Genomic DNA, 17,467 nt, shown 5'->3' on the forward strand with positions numbered 1-17,467 from the left:
ATGCAGTGACCTGCAGTATTACCAAAATGGTCACTGCAACTCCTGGATTGTGGGATGGAAGTCTGAAAATGAATACCTGCAAGAGATATGGGGAAAGCTGAAGCTAGCAGTCAGAAAATCATTGCTTTTTCTGTAATCTCCAAGCACTTTCGAGTGGAACAGAAAACCCTAAGCTGAGAATGCACATGATACAGTAAGTGCTTTTTCCAAACAAGCCCCAGCCAACAGAAGGTGGTTAAAGATTTATCTTTATTATTCTAAAACTAGTAGATTGTTCTTTCATTAATAGTTTTGAAAAATATGTAAAGCTGATTCACTGATGCGAAATGTTGACATTTGCATTGTGTTCATCATTTGCATGAGTTCAAAATTAGAGTACTTTTGAAGAAGAAACACTTCTGTTCCTTTTTATGTGCTTAAGATTAAAAAACGCAGCTTGCAATTACTGTAAGCCACCTCTCTCTATGGAGTATTTCTGTAGAGATTGCATGACAGAGATTGATATAACCACTCTGCTGAAGAACTCCTGCACAAAATTTTAGTTGATATCTTCCAAGGTTACTTAAATAATCATTGCACAGGTTATATCATAACCTTACTTCCAGGAACTTCACTGGAATGTTTCTCCTTTAAACACATGGTTTTATTCTAACTGATCATTCTAATTTTTCCATTTTTTAAAAAAATTTACCTACCAGTTAACTAATAATGACTAGAAAACAACAAAAGTCGCAGTAAGTGATGTGGTTCTGATTATGTGTAAGTCAAAACAAAACAACAATTCCTCCCAGGAAATAAATAATGATTTGCCTAAAACATTTACTCACACTTTGTGTTTATCTTTAAAGGCCTAAGCATGACTTAGAATCAAGGAGACAACATGGATGTGTAGAAGTCAGAAAAAGCAGAGGGAAGAGAGCAGGGCTCTGAAGAGAAGCCTGAATGACTTAATTTTACTTTTCCACCTATCTGTACTCCAAATCTCTCTTGTTAGAAAGACAACCACACACTACAGTAATATACTTCCAGCCTCTTTATTTTGCAGCAGGTGGCCATACATAAGGGCAACTACTTTCAAAATACCTTATTTTCTATGTCTTCAATTTCAGAAGATTAATTTAATAATCTGAGAAAGTACTTACCAAGCAATATTATTCCATCAACCAAATTCAACACAACTGGTGAGTTTGCACATAAATTAAACCACAAATGTTTCAGAGACAGGAATGAAAACAATTTCAAAAGAATTATGCAGGAAGATCTAATAAGCATTAAAATGCTGTGTTGCAAATTTTGAGACATGATGTGATGGAAAAGCTAATTATTTAAAGAGAACTTTGGAGTTGAAATTTTTCAGTAACCTTTGTGTGGAACATCCTTGACATTCATTCCCTTTGGCAGTTATTGTCATTGTGCAAGAAGAAAATATACAAGCAGTCTCAGAAGTATCTAGGAAGTGTTCAAGTAAATATTGGCAAGTCAGTAATATATTTCATGATTCACAGATCATTGTGCAACATATTTATTCTGTAACTTCTTCATGTATATATTACAGGAAAAGATACATGATGTAATGTGAACATACAGTTATGCTTGTACAAGTGCAGAAGTTTTTAGTTTATACAGGAACCCAATCTTAAGACAAAAAATCAAGGCACTGAGACAGTCCAATATGAAACATCTCTAAAAAACCATACACTTCAAAGGCCAGCCTGGTTGGTTGTCATTTAAAAGGTTTCATGTTCCTGTTGGAAAGGTCAATAGGGAAAGTTAACCTTTGTGCGACTACTAACAGAACTTTTGGCAGTAACTTTTAGTCAAAAACAGATGTGTAAAAGGAAGTATTTTGTATTAAAAAGATATAGGAAAAGCTCAACATTTAGCTCCAAACATCCTGCAAATATCGTTTTGCTTCTCGAAGCATGGCCAGGATCTTCATTGCTTCCAATTTGTCAGCTTCCATTTCCATGCTCAAAATGTCTACTACAGCATCACTTACATCATCAGCCATGTGCTTCTTATCTCTGAAAAATAAAAAATAGAGGAGGAAAACTGTGATAGTGTATTTTTCCATTTATCAATAGCTTCAGAGGCAGGACAACAGAGGAAAGAATCATTAAAAAAATCCCAAACAAAAATAGAGTTTTTATATTGTACAGCATGATTCTCAAGAGTTTTCCTGTAGCTGAGCATTGACATTAACTAGGGTTTCTCTCAATCAAACACCACATAGTTTTCAGTATGCTGTAATTCATAAGTAAAAAACCTTGCCACCCTAGTTGAGCTGGCAGAGAATAATTGGTTTCTTTAAGGAAGAACTGGACCTGCTGAATGAGTTGATTCCTGTATCACTATATAGTTCCAATATTAAAGGAAAAAAACCCCAAAAATTGGTACCAAACCCCTCACTTATTAATAATGCTATTTTCAATACAAATAGCTGATATTTACACCTGCAGGAGAACACATTAACATTGGGCCCTATATTCAAACAGTTTGTCCATTTATCAACAAACTTTTTAAAAAACTTGAACCTCCAGGTAAGTTAGCATCCACAAACAAAACCTCCCCCTGTAAAATTTTTTACTATGACAGAGCTTTAGCATTCTGGAGCACCTAAACCTGGAACACAGATGACTGCTATTGTCTCACAGATGAGGAGTTTCTCATCACATCTACTCACATATATAATTTTCCAAAGAGAAATCAATTGGCTTGAAATCTCCTATTATTTAACTGAATACTGAACAATAAAAGGAAAATAAACAATAAGTGACTAAAACAATCAGTGGAACTGTGGTTACAAGCTGTATTTCAAGATTATACTGGGAAACAGAGGTCACAGGGATGGCAGTCTAGCTCTGCAGGAAGGCTCTTTCAGCATCATATTGGTCCTTTCTTTCAGACAGCTCTAAGTCTTTCCAAAGCCTCAAACTTCTGCTACTCTCTTTCTGAACAGTCCATTTCCACTCCACTCACCCACATATATAGAAGTAACCTCCATCTTTCAGCAGGACTCTGGCAACTTCCTTAGCACAAAGCCTAAGGAGATCTTGCACATATTTAGGTGGGGCCACTTCCGCAGTTGAAGAGTCTCTTGAGAAACAAACCTTAAGATGAGTTAAGGTTCCATTTTTAAGAAAACATTGGAGCTCATCTCTGAAAGGTAATAAAAACCTGTTAGCAATGGCTCAGAGATGAGCATTCCCTCATGAATACAAAAGAGATGTTAAATGGTGAACTTGCTTGAACAAATAGTCTCGATCGTGATGCCGGCAACCAAAGAACAGCCATGTTTCTCCAAATTCCCAGTCTCTATGTTGTTCCCTGAGCTTTTGCCTAAAGAAAAAAAATTCAATCATTTTTTATCAAGTGCAGAATCTGAAACATATATAACCTAATTTTTAATTATAATATTTTAACAAACCTCTGGACTGGCAGAAACGTAAAACGATTTAGGTAAATCAAAGTCAAACCCTCATTTGATTTTCTTGACTACTCACTTTCAGACTAGCTCAAGATCAATCAATTTTTTTTTTTTTGCCACAGTTTCATATTGGAATAGTCAAGACTGACACATCCAAACATCTCACAAAATAATCCTGACTGATTCACTACCTAGGTAATCACTGCCTTTTATCCTTCATTGGAAGCTATGTGAAACCACCTGGGAGAACTCAGCAGTTTTAGGCAGCTTTCCATTTAGATGTAGATACCTGCTAGATATTATGAATAACAATTTATTAACCACCACACCATCAGAAAAATTATTTCATTTTCTTGAAATAATGCTGGAAGTGTTATTTTAAAGGAGTTTTAGCTGCCATTTTCTAGTTACACCAAGAGAGAGATATTTCATTTATACTTTAAAATAAAATGCAAAATACTTTTGAGAGGTAAAGGTATATTTGAGAATCAAAATTAAGGAGTACACAATGATTTGGCTAAAGCAAAGCATGGAGTTAGATACATCATGTCAAAATTTCACTTTTCTCTCAAATAAAATGTTTTGAAAATTGCTATAGGACCCAAGAAACTCCATTACCTTGCTGGAACTAATGAGTCACATTGGAATATGCATTGGTTACCTTCAAAACTTAGAACCATTCCCACCCAAATACTTCACTCCTACTGTTTTTTTCCTCAGAATGATCAAGGTTTTACATATTCTTGGTGATGTGCTGTCACTTTTTGAACAAACATCTCTTTGCCTTGCAAAATTACATTGCTGTAACTGGAGAGGGAAAATAAAGAGATACACCTTCCCTCACACACAAACTCCCAAGCACCAAGACTACTGCTGAGTTGAAGGTTCTGGTGCCAAGCTCCTTATCTTAAAACACCAAAATGTAAACCACACAGAAATAAGAGAATATGGGAGAAATCTAGACATTCACCATGCCTTTTAATATAGATGCTGTTTCTCAAGGAAGTGGATTGAATAAAAAACTTAAGCCAATCAACACATTATAAAGAACTATCATACTCTTACAGGCCTTCCACCAGCAACACAAAGAGATAAAGGATTTAATTTCTTATTACTATTTCTGTAATTCACCCAACTTCTCATATATCTACTACGAATAGTAAATACAGTCAGATGAAAATGTAAGTTTTACTACCTTGAAAAACAAATAAATACATGAAAAATGCTTGTTTAAAATTATTAAAACTGCTTATAATCAGCATATCACCATTACATAAAGGAAAAAAATTAACTGCATTTACACTCAAACCCTCAGGCTGTATTTCTCCTCAACATAAAAAGGCTGCTCTCCAGATAACAACTTGGTACATACCTATGTTGTAGGAAACCAATAAATGGTGCAATTCCTGTTCCTGGACCAACCATAATGAATGGCACAGATGGGTCTGTAGGTAAGTGGAAAGCATTGTTTGGACGAGGAAAAATAGAGATCTAAAATAAAATCAGGTAAAATATAATTGATGGGTATTCTTAAGCCTTAAAAACACCATGACATTTTTAGAACCTTCAGGATATTTACACAGCATATGTACCCACACACCCTTCCAAATCCTGAGCTTGAGAGTTCATCTTTAATGCCACACAGACATTTAGAATAAAATCTTGCAGAAGTCTCCGGAGGAAAAAAAACCAAACAAGCAACAAAACCACACCATATTTACAAACCTATTAATCCATCTGGAGGAAAACTGGGATATAAACCTCACAGACATGAGTTGCTGAATATGAAAACTGACTGCACCACAAATTTGGGGAATACTGTTAGAGAATGCATGGAAAGATTGCTGTTGGCATTCAAAGAGAAGCAAAGCTAGTTTATTGCTATCAAAGGCAACTCAACCTTTTTTCATATTGTTGGAGGTCAGGATTTGTTTATAGTGAATTGAAGCCTGCTGGTAAAGAGCCTGCTTTCTTAATTTTCATAAAAGTTTGACATGATTTCCAAAAGTGCATATGGGTGAGGGGAGGCACATAACAGCTCTAAGATCTTGGAAAATGTTTTATATAATCCCAGTGATAAACAGTAATTCTAATTTTCATATCTGTCTCAGAAAGGAAGTCATATTTTCATATGAGCTCCATACCTATCCTCTGACACACAGTCAAAAAATCTATAGAAAACAAGAGATTACTGTTTTTAATTCCAAGAGATTATTCAAGACTCAGCAGCAGCCATAGCAAAGCTTCATACATTAAAGTCATAAGTAAACATCTAATTTGTTTTGTACATTAATTATGAAAGGATTTGAATTTACTTTCAAGTTTAATGAAGGAGAAAGGCACTAGACCAAGTTATTTAAACTACGTTGTGTAAATCTGAAAGGTTTAGCACTGCTAATTTTTTAATAGCTTAATTCACTACAGATATAACAATGTTAAAGAGCACTATTTTCCTAGTTTCATGATGATAAAAAAATAGAATAATTCTTGCTGGTGGGGAATGATACTTTATATACATACACTTCACACCACACTTGAGTTAGGAGGATATTTACCCTATTAATGATTCCAAACTGGTCATTCTTTCAAAACAGACTGCAAATGGTAAACACATTTATACTGTAAAGTGTATTCAATTAATCTAATATATTTTTGCATAAGATCACACTCATCTGTTTTGCGTGGTTATCCCATATATTTCTGCAATCTATGTGCACTGCTGGCCATTTATCTATGCTGAATTCTAGGTTGTGTGATAGACAAAATTGTTTCTAAACTTTATCCAGACTCATTTTGTAATTATAATTTTTTTTTTCTTTTTATCCACCTCTTTTTCTTTTTTGATCTTCAATTAATTTCAAATCAATTATACTTTAAATAAAGAGCAGACATGAATACTGGAATAAGATATATGGTGCACATATTTATCTTTGCATTAGTTTTAAATAATGAAGATAACTTGTATGGTTTTTTTCCCTATTTTGTCTGGCTGATACCTTGAATTATTGGCACAGTTTTCTTTCAACCAAATTCTATTCTTGTCTCCATTTTTCATAATCAAATATAGATTAGGCTGCCAGTAGTTCTTTTAGAGAAAAAATATGTATATCACACATATCAATTATATAGCAGAATTCCTATTTTTAAAAATTAGCTTAGACGTAGTGACTTAGAGATGGATTAATTACACAGAATCTCTGCCACAAAATGAAATGAGGGGAAAAAAATAAAGAAGTACCTTCTCCTAGTAATATCAACTGTGCCAAACAATCACTGATACATGTCAGAAAAAACCACAGAGGACTGTCCCCTGCGTCATATTCAATAACTTGGCCTTTGCAAACTCTGGAAGACCTGACAAGAAATGTGAGTTTTACAGTTTCTCCCCTATTACCTGCCACTGCTTCCTGGAAATGACCCAGTGCCTCATTCTTGTGATGCAAACAGTCATGACCATTTAATTACACAGTAGTAGTTTAGTCCACGAAAACATCCTTCAAGATACACTTAGAGCAACAGAGGGGTGGAAAACAACTCTGGCCTTTCAGCAATGGGAAATTTCACAATTTAGGTATGCATAGATAAGTAAAATTTAAATTTAGTGTTTAAGAATCAAGTTCTGAACATGTTATACAGAAGTAGGGTAGAACTGCAAAATTAAGGTTTATGCTGCCAAAGCACATGCACTACATCACAACAATGAACAAAGAAACCTGCAGTTTTTTCAGACATGCATACATTTAATAGTTAATGACTTTAGAGCTAATATTCATACCTTTTCAGTTGAAGAGCTTTCTCCTTTTGTACCCTGAGAGTTTTTACTGGGGTGCAGTAGAGGTGCAACTAACTCAGCAAGCCACCCTGTACAAACTCCTTTCCGTGAGACTGGTCTAGAGGGACCGGCAGGGAACTCCACAACATTAAATACAAAGCACAGCCTTCCTGGCTGATATAAGTTTGAACTGCAAAGACAAAAATATTAAAAACCAACAAAAATATTAAAAACCTGAGAGACAGCTGTACAGTGTTGCAGTGGGTCCGTTTGCAGCCCCAACCATTTCAATTGAATCAAGATTCTCAATGTTCAGCTAACTGCATAATATTTATATTTAGTTGGAAATTGTTTTAAGGCTGGACTCAAAAGCCAGTGTCTACAGAAGGGAATCCGAATTCCTACCAGATTTACCTGTGTGTGAGCTTGTTCTTGAGACCTTTACCAAAGTCTTGTCACACACTCAAAAAAATATTCTTTGAAATAGTCTATGTTTTTTGCAATAGGACCACAACTATGTTTTCTCCTTTACTCCTCTCCTTCCTCAGATTCCAACGTACACAAACATATTTGGGAAAAACCCCATATCTAAATAACTAAGAAGATACAATTCGAATATTTCATTACCTTGAGACAGAGTAGGATCTGGCTTGTAATTTAGGAAGATGTTCTGAAGAACAGAAAAAAAAAGTTATCACTTATTAGATTCACCCCAATGAAGATATTGTATAATGAGTGTTTACACTACAACAGATTACAAGGTATTTTAATTGAACTGTAATTTTACTCTAGTAACATTCAGTGTTTGTGGTTCAGAAACAAGCAATTAAGACCTGAACTCTGTTTTGAATGCGTTTTAGACTTTGTGGAACATCAATTAGAGATCCTATACAATGAGACTATAACACTTAATTTATGAGGTTCTTGGTCAAGCAAAAGTGACTGTAAGGTGTACAGAAGAGCTGCCAGTTGCTTTACCTCAGATGATGTGAAGCTTGAAATTTAATTTTCCCCACCTTCCCTCTATGAGCTCAAAAGCTCTCACAATAGAAACTGCTTTATTGAATGTTTTCCCATAATGTCCTAGAAGCAGATGTGCCAGCTTAATTTCAAACCACTGATTACCTATGCAAAGTTTTGAAGTCTTAGCTGAAAAAACAAGACACAGGAATTCATGGGGCATTTTTTGAACAAGCAACCCCCTACATATATCACATAAACATTTTTGTCTATGTATGTACAGGAGCAGAACTACTCTTTTTGTCAGCACATGCACACCCTGACATATTTTAAAGGTGCTCTGCTACATAAGATAGTTGCTAGGCGGAGTTAAGAAAAGGTAGTGCAGTGAAATTACTAAAACAAGACACTAAACCCTTTCAGCAGTTTTGGGTAAAGGTGGACAAAATGACTGCAAGAACATGGAAAGCAATTTCTTTTGACTCCTATTATGAAACATATCAAGAAACTCTGGATTTTAATTTGAAAAATAACTGCCAGCAATTTCAGATGTATTTGACATCGTTACAGCTGCAGTCCCATCCTTTCAGTATTTTATATCAATGTTAGACCAGTGAGTGTGTTAGACACAGCATAAATACAGATATATTGGGAAGAGCATTCTGTTTTAACAGGTAGAAGTGCAAGAAAAGACCATGTAGGCAGAGAAATTAGGAGTTGCAAAAATATGTCTTTTATAGTTGTAACCAATTGATGAACTAATTCACAAAGACTCTAATCCTGCAAGCACCTTATGCTTACTTTTTATGTACCGGAGTAATGAAGAGTCAAAGCATTGGTATGAACCTAAATGTTTGCAGAAAGAAAGCCAAAGACTATGAACCATAGAACAGAGCTATGTTCCTCAACAAGACTTTCAGCTTGATCACTATAGAAACTATATTCCTAAATCAGTTAACTCAACTGTTACTCCCCTTTCTTGGGAAATTGAACATTTAGCCTGACACAGTTTCAGAAACCAATCCTAATTAAATCTAAATCAGTCTTTTACCAATTAACAGGCTAAGTGAAGGCTTGCAGCTTGGAAAAGCATGAAGTAAATCCAGGAGGCAAACATTAGAATCTCTAATAAAGTGAGTATAATCAGAGGCTCCTTGTCTGCTGCAAAGCTCTTGAAGTCTCCGTTTTTCTCCCGCATCACTGGTACATTCTACAAGAGCTCGCAAAAATGCCTGTAGAGAAGAAAGGAAAGAGTGAAGGGTAAAAAACTTGTCCATTTGGGAAAATTATCACAAAACTGGGAAAAACTTGGGTTGCCTGGGGACAGGAATTAGGTGAATGGATAATAGACTTTTTTTTTTTTTATTGCTCTTCTAATGTCTACAACAAGTAGGCACATCAGAAAATCCTACTTAGCGTGGGCGAGGAAGAGACAAAATACAGGCACAAGCCATTTCCCCCCAAAATTCAAAATTTTTTAAAGGTGTTCTTATTGCCCCTATTTACACTTTAGTTAGGCAGCTCCATAACACAATTCAAGACAAAACACCATTTGCTAGGGTAGAGAAGCCAGGAAACAGTAACAAAAATCTTAGAAGAGGTATGACTATAAATAAAGTATGGTATTAAATGAGTCATGTTAACATTGTTGTGGTGCTTTATTCTATACTTTATGCCTACACACTGGTAGTGTAAACTTTTCTTAAAGGGAAGCTAAATTGAACATTGTAAGATAAAGTGAAGATCAGATGTAAGTAGTTACAAGGTTTTTTTTCAAAAAAGAAAGATTGAAATAGACACACTGCATAAAAGAAAAGTGATAGAAAACACCAAATGCAATCAGATGACACATTCTACACAAAGGAATACTTGAAAAATAATGTGTGCTCAACCATAGAGCTTCCAGACAATAGTTTTGAGTATGGAGTCACATAAGCACACTTCAGGCTGAAGACTTAATACAGCAGACAGGTTATAAAAACTGGCTTCAGTGATATTCCCCAGCCAGTACTCTCTGCCTACTCTTATTGCTGAGACACATTTTCAAAAATATTAAATGCGGATTTGAAAAGGTTGGAATAACAGGAATATTCCCTTCTGCTGCAAAATCCACTAAATTGAGTAAAAAGGTCCTCCCAAAAACTAATTTCCCTCAGAGACCTGACCACACAATCATTTAGCTTCACATTTAGCTTCATCTTTCACATAAAGTTATCTTTAAATATGTCTTGACAATACCAGAAATACAGATACATTTTCAGTTAGAAGCTTTGATTTTTTTTACATGCACAAAATGAAAGGAAAATAATACATACATGTTGTGAGAACACATACTAAAAAAGCAAAAATCTTTTGAATTCTTCTATGTTACTGAAATGTTAAAGAAAAGCTCTAAAATTTCACAGATTTCCCACAACATTGTGAGTTGGAAAGGGCCGACAAAGAACATCAACTCCAGCTCTTAAGTGAATGGCCCACCCAGGGTTACCAGCACCATGCTCTGACTAACTGAGCTATTGTAAAGGACACTGTGGTACTTTTGCATACAGCAACATGTGTATTTTAGCAACAGAATTTGACAGATGTGGCTTCCTCTGATTAAAAAAACTGTTTACTTTAAAATGACTATGGGGCTAGGTTCAGTCAGCCTTCCCAGTTATCTGGCACTGAGTCATCTAATACTTTTTTGCTTACTTGCAGACTAGTCATGAATCAAGATACTGCAGAACAGGAATGTCTGCCAGATAAACTACCAGAAGTGACTTTTCTCAGAGTAAAGTACAAACAGTAGCATACAAACTGACAATCCTTATTCACCAAGAGATACCATAACTACACACAAAGCAAGGACAGATCTGTAAGAGACCATATAGCATAGAATGACTGATTTGTTTTTAGAAGAAAAAACACATAAGCACCTTTTTGGGAATTGCTCTTATTTCCAGACACCAGGTTAGAATGAATCTGAGAGTGCTTCTTTCAGGGATGTGTTGTGGACGAACTGCTCCTAGTTCAGGGGGAGAACAAAACACAAAAAGTAAAATGTGCATCTATTAATATACAGAAGCGGCATCACACATCTCATACTTAATGGACAACTTGTGCAGCCCTCAAAAGTGCAGGGAATCTTGTGGTGAGAATTGATTTACCTATAAACCAGAACAACAAAGAGCCTTCCACCACCCTGTGGAAATAAAGGCACAACTTGGCGGCACTATTAAGACCCCAACTGCAATACAAGAAAGGAGTAATTCACACAGGTCCAGCGAGCAGTGCACAGGCATGCTTTGAATCTGAAGCCACTCCTTCTAAGTATGACATCCTAAGACTCAGCAGAACACATCCATAGACCTACAAGTCCATTAAAAGGCACCTTGCAACAGCATTAAAGCTTGTCCTTGAGGAGTGCGGACCTCTTAGGATGTAAAACAGACTGACATGCAGTGTTGTGCAAGGAGATTTTACTTTCAAGTGAGGGATTGTAAGGTTATGTGATTAAAGCCTTATCTCCACAAACATGAAGGAGCACAGAGTAAGAATGAGATGGATGGATGCCAATGCCAGGCTGCCGTTCCCAGTCAAGAGCTCAACTACAGTAAAACCAGCAGCATTCTTATGCATCCTCTTTTTTAACACATCACTGTGAGTTCCAACATGCCTCCATGAAAGACAGCTGTGTTCCCATACTAAAGGTAAAAATATTCAAAAGTATGTACACCAACTCCTACCAACACAGAAAGGAGTGCTGTTCCATGAGCAGTGCATCACACCATACCTTTTTTTTTAGTGCCCTGCTTAACTTTTACACAAATGATGTCATCTCCTTTTTCAGAAAGCCCCAAAATGTGAAGAAGCTTTTCCACTTCACTGACATTGTTGGGACATATTACACAGAAGGCATCTCCAGGCTGGTACTCAAAAGCTGTATCCTGTTTTAAAACATGAAACATTTCTATTAAATCTTACTACAAAACAAGGCATTCCCATCCCTGACAACAACCTTCCTACTATTGTGCTCCCATTAAGTCAAATTTTTTTACTCTGTAGTAACACTTTGCTGTTTTGAGCACATCAGAAATGAAGTAGTCATGTTTTCTTTTCAGGCTTAACCTTAACTAATTAGAAAAAGTCTTTCCTTATCTGGTTTAAATATTTGGACACTGTTTAATGAGAACTGCTGAGCAGCCCAAACAGAAAGAAAATAAATACGCATTAAGAGGTTGTGTTATATAATCAGCCCAGATCATTAATTACTGATGTTCTACATTTTCTGGTTTGAGAAGAGCAGAGAAATGAAGTCCTCATAATTAATGTAACTTTTTATAGATACACATTATCACTAAAATAAAATTTGCTGGTTAAACTATTTGATGAATTGTGACAGAAATGATCAGAATTCCTTTTATTTTTTGGAGGAAAAGAAGAAAAAAAACAGACAAATGCACAGTGAAAATTCAAATCTTAAGATCTAGATTCTAGTTAGCCACCTGAGATTCTTGTGTGCAACTGCTGAAACTGTTGTGTGCAACTCAAGCTTCTGCCTGTTAAAGGAACATGCAGAATTATACTTACATCATTATGTTTCCCTTATGCATCAGGTGCTGTGTATCCATTATGCATACACAGACTAGCAAGAATGTTAGGTGAAAAAGGCAAGAAAATGCTTATATTTTCAGTGGGGGCTGATGACAGAATGCATGTAAACATACAAATGCATGCAAAAAACCATGTCACTCAAAGAATCAGTTGCTCAAAACTTAATAGAATCTATTCATAACTGAGCTTTAAAGATGTCTCATGCATATTGAGACAGATTAGGCTAAGAGAGTCCAACAAAAGGTGCTGCCAAAAGTAATATTCTATCAATTTGGGAAACTGCTCAAAAGTAACATTCTTTCCTTTTCAAGCTTTCCTATAAAGTAATATCAAGCACTCTGTGCCTGCCTTTCATCTTCAAACCAGTATACAAAATACGATCTTCACTGAATAAACTAAACCAGTTTTTTAACTGAGGGTAACCAAGGTTGACAGTTTGAGTAGCATGTTAACAAGGCAGAGCAAATGAATGTCAAAGGCAGAAACAGTGCTCAAGGGCTAATTCCTATTGCTTGATACTGTTAATGAAATTACTGCTTGTGTGAATTACCCACCATAATAAACAGCCACAATTTACTACATAGTTCCTGAATATCCTTCAAGTTGTATACTTATAAACTGAACAATTACTCGTTTTCAATACTCCCTTACTGCCTTTCTCCACTGCAAATTCCCTTCATAAAGGTATTTCACTCAATACGATATCCGTGGAACAACAAAGTAATTAACTTGACACTTCATTCCTGTTTTGACTTCCATGGAGTCCTGTTTTTCAGCAAATAAATTAACCTTTACATTTACAAAATGGATCAGCATAAGCTGACATCCTATTGAATACAGAAGTATTTTTTCTTTTTGAACAGTCAAATAAATAATTTTCCCCCCTCAGTTATTATACATAACATGTTTTTCACCCTTTATTTTAACCCACTAAAGAAAAAGCCATCACCAACTTACTGCAATATCAAGCTCTAAGAGCAATGCGGTCTTTACTGCATCTTCCCTAGTGAGCTGAACTGCTTTTGTAACTGGCACTTGAAAGGTTCTTCCCTCTGAGATAAGTGAAGACAGATGCAGATTCTGAAAAAGACAACACAAAAACTTACACTAAAAATGCAAATCAGCTTTATGACATCTTACTATGACATACAGGAATTGGTGTTGATACAGGTTGTTTTTGAAACAATCTTAGAAAATAACTCAAAACAATAAGGAAAAACATGAATCTTCTATACACATATAGTATTTTGCTCTTTTTAAAAAATCACATCTAAGCAATAACTGGAATATATTCAATTACAAACAGTCAGTAGGCTTGAACAGTCTAATGGGCCTACATTATTATCAAATGCAGCGAGCTGTTTCATTTTTCAAAAACTGCCTTGAAAATAGCCAATTAGAGAATGGCATTTATGTTAAACCCCAGAATACTCCTGCCTAATTAAAGCATTATTAGGTGTATAGAATGGACATAAGAAGTAAGAACAGAAGTTACATCATTGTAGGTTTACAGCTTAAGGCCTTGGGGTCTATTTGGGGTCTACTATTACAGGCAACTTATAAAAGGATTTTTAAATTAGAGCTAATGAGCAAAACCCACTCTACAAGTCAGTATCATGTTATAACACAACATTTCTACACAGGTAAGAATGTGTCTCAAGTATGACAAATGGGCACCAGAATAATTCCAGATCACATATGTCAAAGGCTGCCACTTTAAGATCAGAATACAGCCCTCACTTTTCCATCACTATAGTAAGCAAGTTTCATTTGAGATCAATGCAGACAAAAATAAAAAGAGGCAGGAGGGATACCAAATGCCTTTAATAATACTCTGTCAAATGTAAAAGAATCATCCTACTAATAGGAGAGTATTTGTTAATCTGAAGATCTATTTAAAAAAGGAGACAAGAGCATCACTTGAGACCAACAGTTGGAAGTTTCTTTGTTTTCTTAGGATTTTAACATGGTGATTAATAGCTTGGGCCATATCAAGTCATTGTGCATCAGCTGGACTGTTGTAACTGTCTATATTTGTATTCCCTTCAAATCAAATTCAAGGAATAATGAAATCAAGATTTAAGCTAAATTGTATTATCTTACACTTCCCAGAAAGGCTTTAGATCAACTCACTATTCTGCTCTGCTATTGGTATGCAGCAACTTGCTAATTCAACTCTGAGACTCAACAGCCCAAGACAAGATCATTTAAGTAACTGGAGAGATCATGTACCAGGCCTTCTTCAAATGGCAGGAAGTCTCTGTTTGGAAATATCCAAACCTCACCTTGATGAATTTCAAAACACATCAACCTCAGCTCTCCTTGGCAAAAAATATTCATAGATGCTGTTGCAACGTGAAATACCAAAAAAGTACATGAACTGTGTGTGTTATCTGCAAAACTAAACATGACCCTACATAGACTCTACTTGTTGACAAGGTCTAGCCAACTATGTCAAAAATAGTTCCAAAGGAAAAAAACCCACAAACATGCATTTGATTCTTTCCAGGGCTCAAGATGATCACCCCGTTTTATATCTGAAATCTGGACTATAATCTGTCACTGAGTTCCAGATTAGCAGCTTCAGCTTTTTCCATTTGCTGTTCCAAAGCAAAAGTACCTGTTTTTTTCTACATACAGAAAGGGCATCAGTATTAGAACCTGGTGAACTATTTCAGAGATCAGTCTGAATATATGCTGACTTTAAGAAAATGGGCTCTTTTAAGGACTGTAGCAGCACATTCAACCCAACACCTGTAAATCATAAACCTGAAGAATTTGGATTATTAAATTTAACAACCCGAGCAAAAACAACAATATGAGGTTTAAAAGAAAAGCAAAATTATCCAGTTTTTAAATCGATACACTCTTCCATAAGTATATTAGCTAGACTAAGTGATTCTCTCAGCATTTTCATTAACAGTCTCAATAGAGAGAGTGTCAGAGTCTGAGGATACTAAAGGACTTTCATGATCATGAGCAGCCACACCAGAGGACTGGGCCCAGAATCCCCACCTCAGCTCAGTACTGGTTCTTCAGCCCTGGCCTCAGCTACATTACAGCAGCACTGGTCAGCAGCTGAACCACAACCACGCCCATGACTGGACACAGATCCTGGTGATCCAGGCCTAGATCTTGAGACCAGTTTCTTGGCTTGGGCCAAGATTCCCACAAACTTGCCTGATGATCTGCACTCTTGGCTGATCCGGGATGCCACCTCCTGCTTTGCATTGCTTACAAGAGAGATATCCAGAGAGTGGATAGCAACGCTGGATTTGTTACCACACTCAGGTCCTGGCTCCCTGTCATTTAAAGAGCAGCCAGACTTCACTGCTTCCTTGCATGGATAACTAAAACATCTGCCCTCTGCAGGCAACCAGAAAAGTTGAGTCACTCCTGCCAAGTGGAGATGATTTTCAGCTCATGATAATTCTCTTAGTACAGCAGGTCTTTGTTCAATGTGGCTTCAATAGGAAAAGCATACCAGCTTTTGATCTACAGTTCATCTTCTGTTTCCCTCACTACAATAATGATCATGTTTTCACAATGACAAGTTTCTCCATTACTAAGTATGCAGCAAGATTTTGAGCAATTTTACAGCCTCTTAGTGCACTCTGAAAAGACGAAAAATTTGAACAGAAACTTTACTCCTCACTACAGCAAGATGTTTTCACTGTTATAAGCCACAGAGGTTTTGAATTCTTTCCTTCCTGACAGTGCAATACCAACTTACTATTTAGCTGAATTATATCTTGACATAAGTGTCCATAACCCATATGGTGGCACCTACATTCAGTATAAATGGACTTTTTACTTAAAATTCAAAAGCCTCCTGCATTTGGGGACATATCTCTGTTATGCAAGCATTCACTTGCTCTTTTGAGCCTCATGTAGGAGTATACACTCATACTCCTACAGGAGCTAGAGGCTTCCATCACTCAAAGGGAAGTCCTTACCTCACCCTGGGTGTCCTGAAACTCCACCTCTATATATTCTGGTGGCAGGGCAGGAATATTAAGAGCAGACTGAGAGACAGGAGGGACAGAATGAACAAGTGAAGGTTCGGTGTCTCTAGCTGGAGCCACAAGATTGATGTCATCCAGTTTCTGTGACAGAGTATCAGACCTCCTTGCTCCCTCATCTTCTAGCTTCAAGTTCTGCACTTCAGAGCTTAACTTTAGCTCATGCACAGCATGTGGAGCTGTTGAGAGAGAGCTGGAAACAGCATTGACAGCATTGTTCATGCCTTCTTTATCTTTCTGCAATTGTAATGCTTCCTTGAGAGCAAGCCAAAGTCCATCAATCCAAGGATCAACCACTAATTCCAAACTGGGAATGGAGGGGAAAAAAAAAGAAGAAATGCACAGATGAATTATTGTGACTTCCTGGACTGGTAATTTACAGATAATGAAAGACCACAGAAGCAAAAAACACTATTCACTTTCCATTTCTAATATATATCTGCAGCTGTTATCAAGATTACTTCTTTGTAAAAAAAAAAAATTTAGTTGTTACCACTATGCAAATTTACAGAGTCTAAAATGTCTAACAGCCTGGCTCTTCTATCAGTTTCTCATTTTTATTTTCATATGCTGAACTTTATGACAGAAAGTTGAAGGAATGGCAGCAGAATATGCAACTTTTCTTTGTGCAACAGCAACATCAATAGCTTACACTAATGGCCCATTTTTATTATTTCAGAACACAAGAGA

General features: G+C 36.2%; 1 protein-coding gene across 3 annotated transcripts in view; it reads right to left on the reverse strand.

Moving 5' to 3' along the window:
• Nucleotides 1-1,018: 1,018 nt before the first annotated feature.
• The window catches only part of MTRR (5-methyltetrahydrofolate-homocysteine methyltransferase reductase), a 28,601-nt gene continuing 12,152 nt past the window's right edge, over nt 1,019-17,467 (reverse strand). For all 3 annotated transcript variants that reach the window (XM_066559944.1, XM_066559925.1, XM_066559935.1), the window contains 11 exons: nt 16,712-17,084; nt 13,713-13,835; nt 11,935-12,088; nt 11,078-11,166; nt 9,211-9,391; nt 7,827-7,869; nt 7,203-7,389; nt 4,800-4,918; nt 3,247-3,339; nt 2,980-3,159; nt 1,019-2,024 (listed from right to left, as the gene is read on the reverse strand). In XM_066559944.1, the coding sequence (XP_066416041.1) occupies nt 1,880-2,024; nt 2,980-3,159; nt 3,247-3,339; nt 4,800-4,918; nt 7,203-7,389; nt 7,827-7,869; nt 9,211-9,391; nt 11,078-11,166; nt 11,935-12,088; nt 13,713-13,835; nt 16,712-17,084 (1,687 nt within the window). In that variant the 3' untranslated portion in view covers nt 1,019-1,879. The remainder of the gene's footprint in view (nt 2,025-2,979; nt 3,160-3,246; nt 3,340-4,799; nt 4,919-7,202; nt 7,390-7,826; nt 7,870-9,210; nt 9,392-11,077; nt 11,167-11,934; nt 12,089-13,712; nt 13,836-16,711; nt 17,085-17,467) is intronic.

Source organism: Molothrus aeneus, chromosome 1 (assembly GCF_037042795.1).
Source record: "Molothrus aeneus isolate 106 chromosome 1, BPBGC_Maene_1.0, whole genome shotgun sequence".
NCBI classification, from domain to species: Eukaryota; Metazoa; Chordata; class Aves; order Passeriformes; family Icteridae; genus Molothrus; species Molothrus aeneus.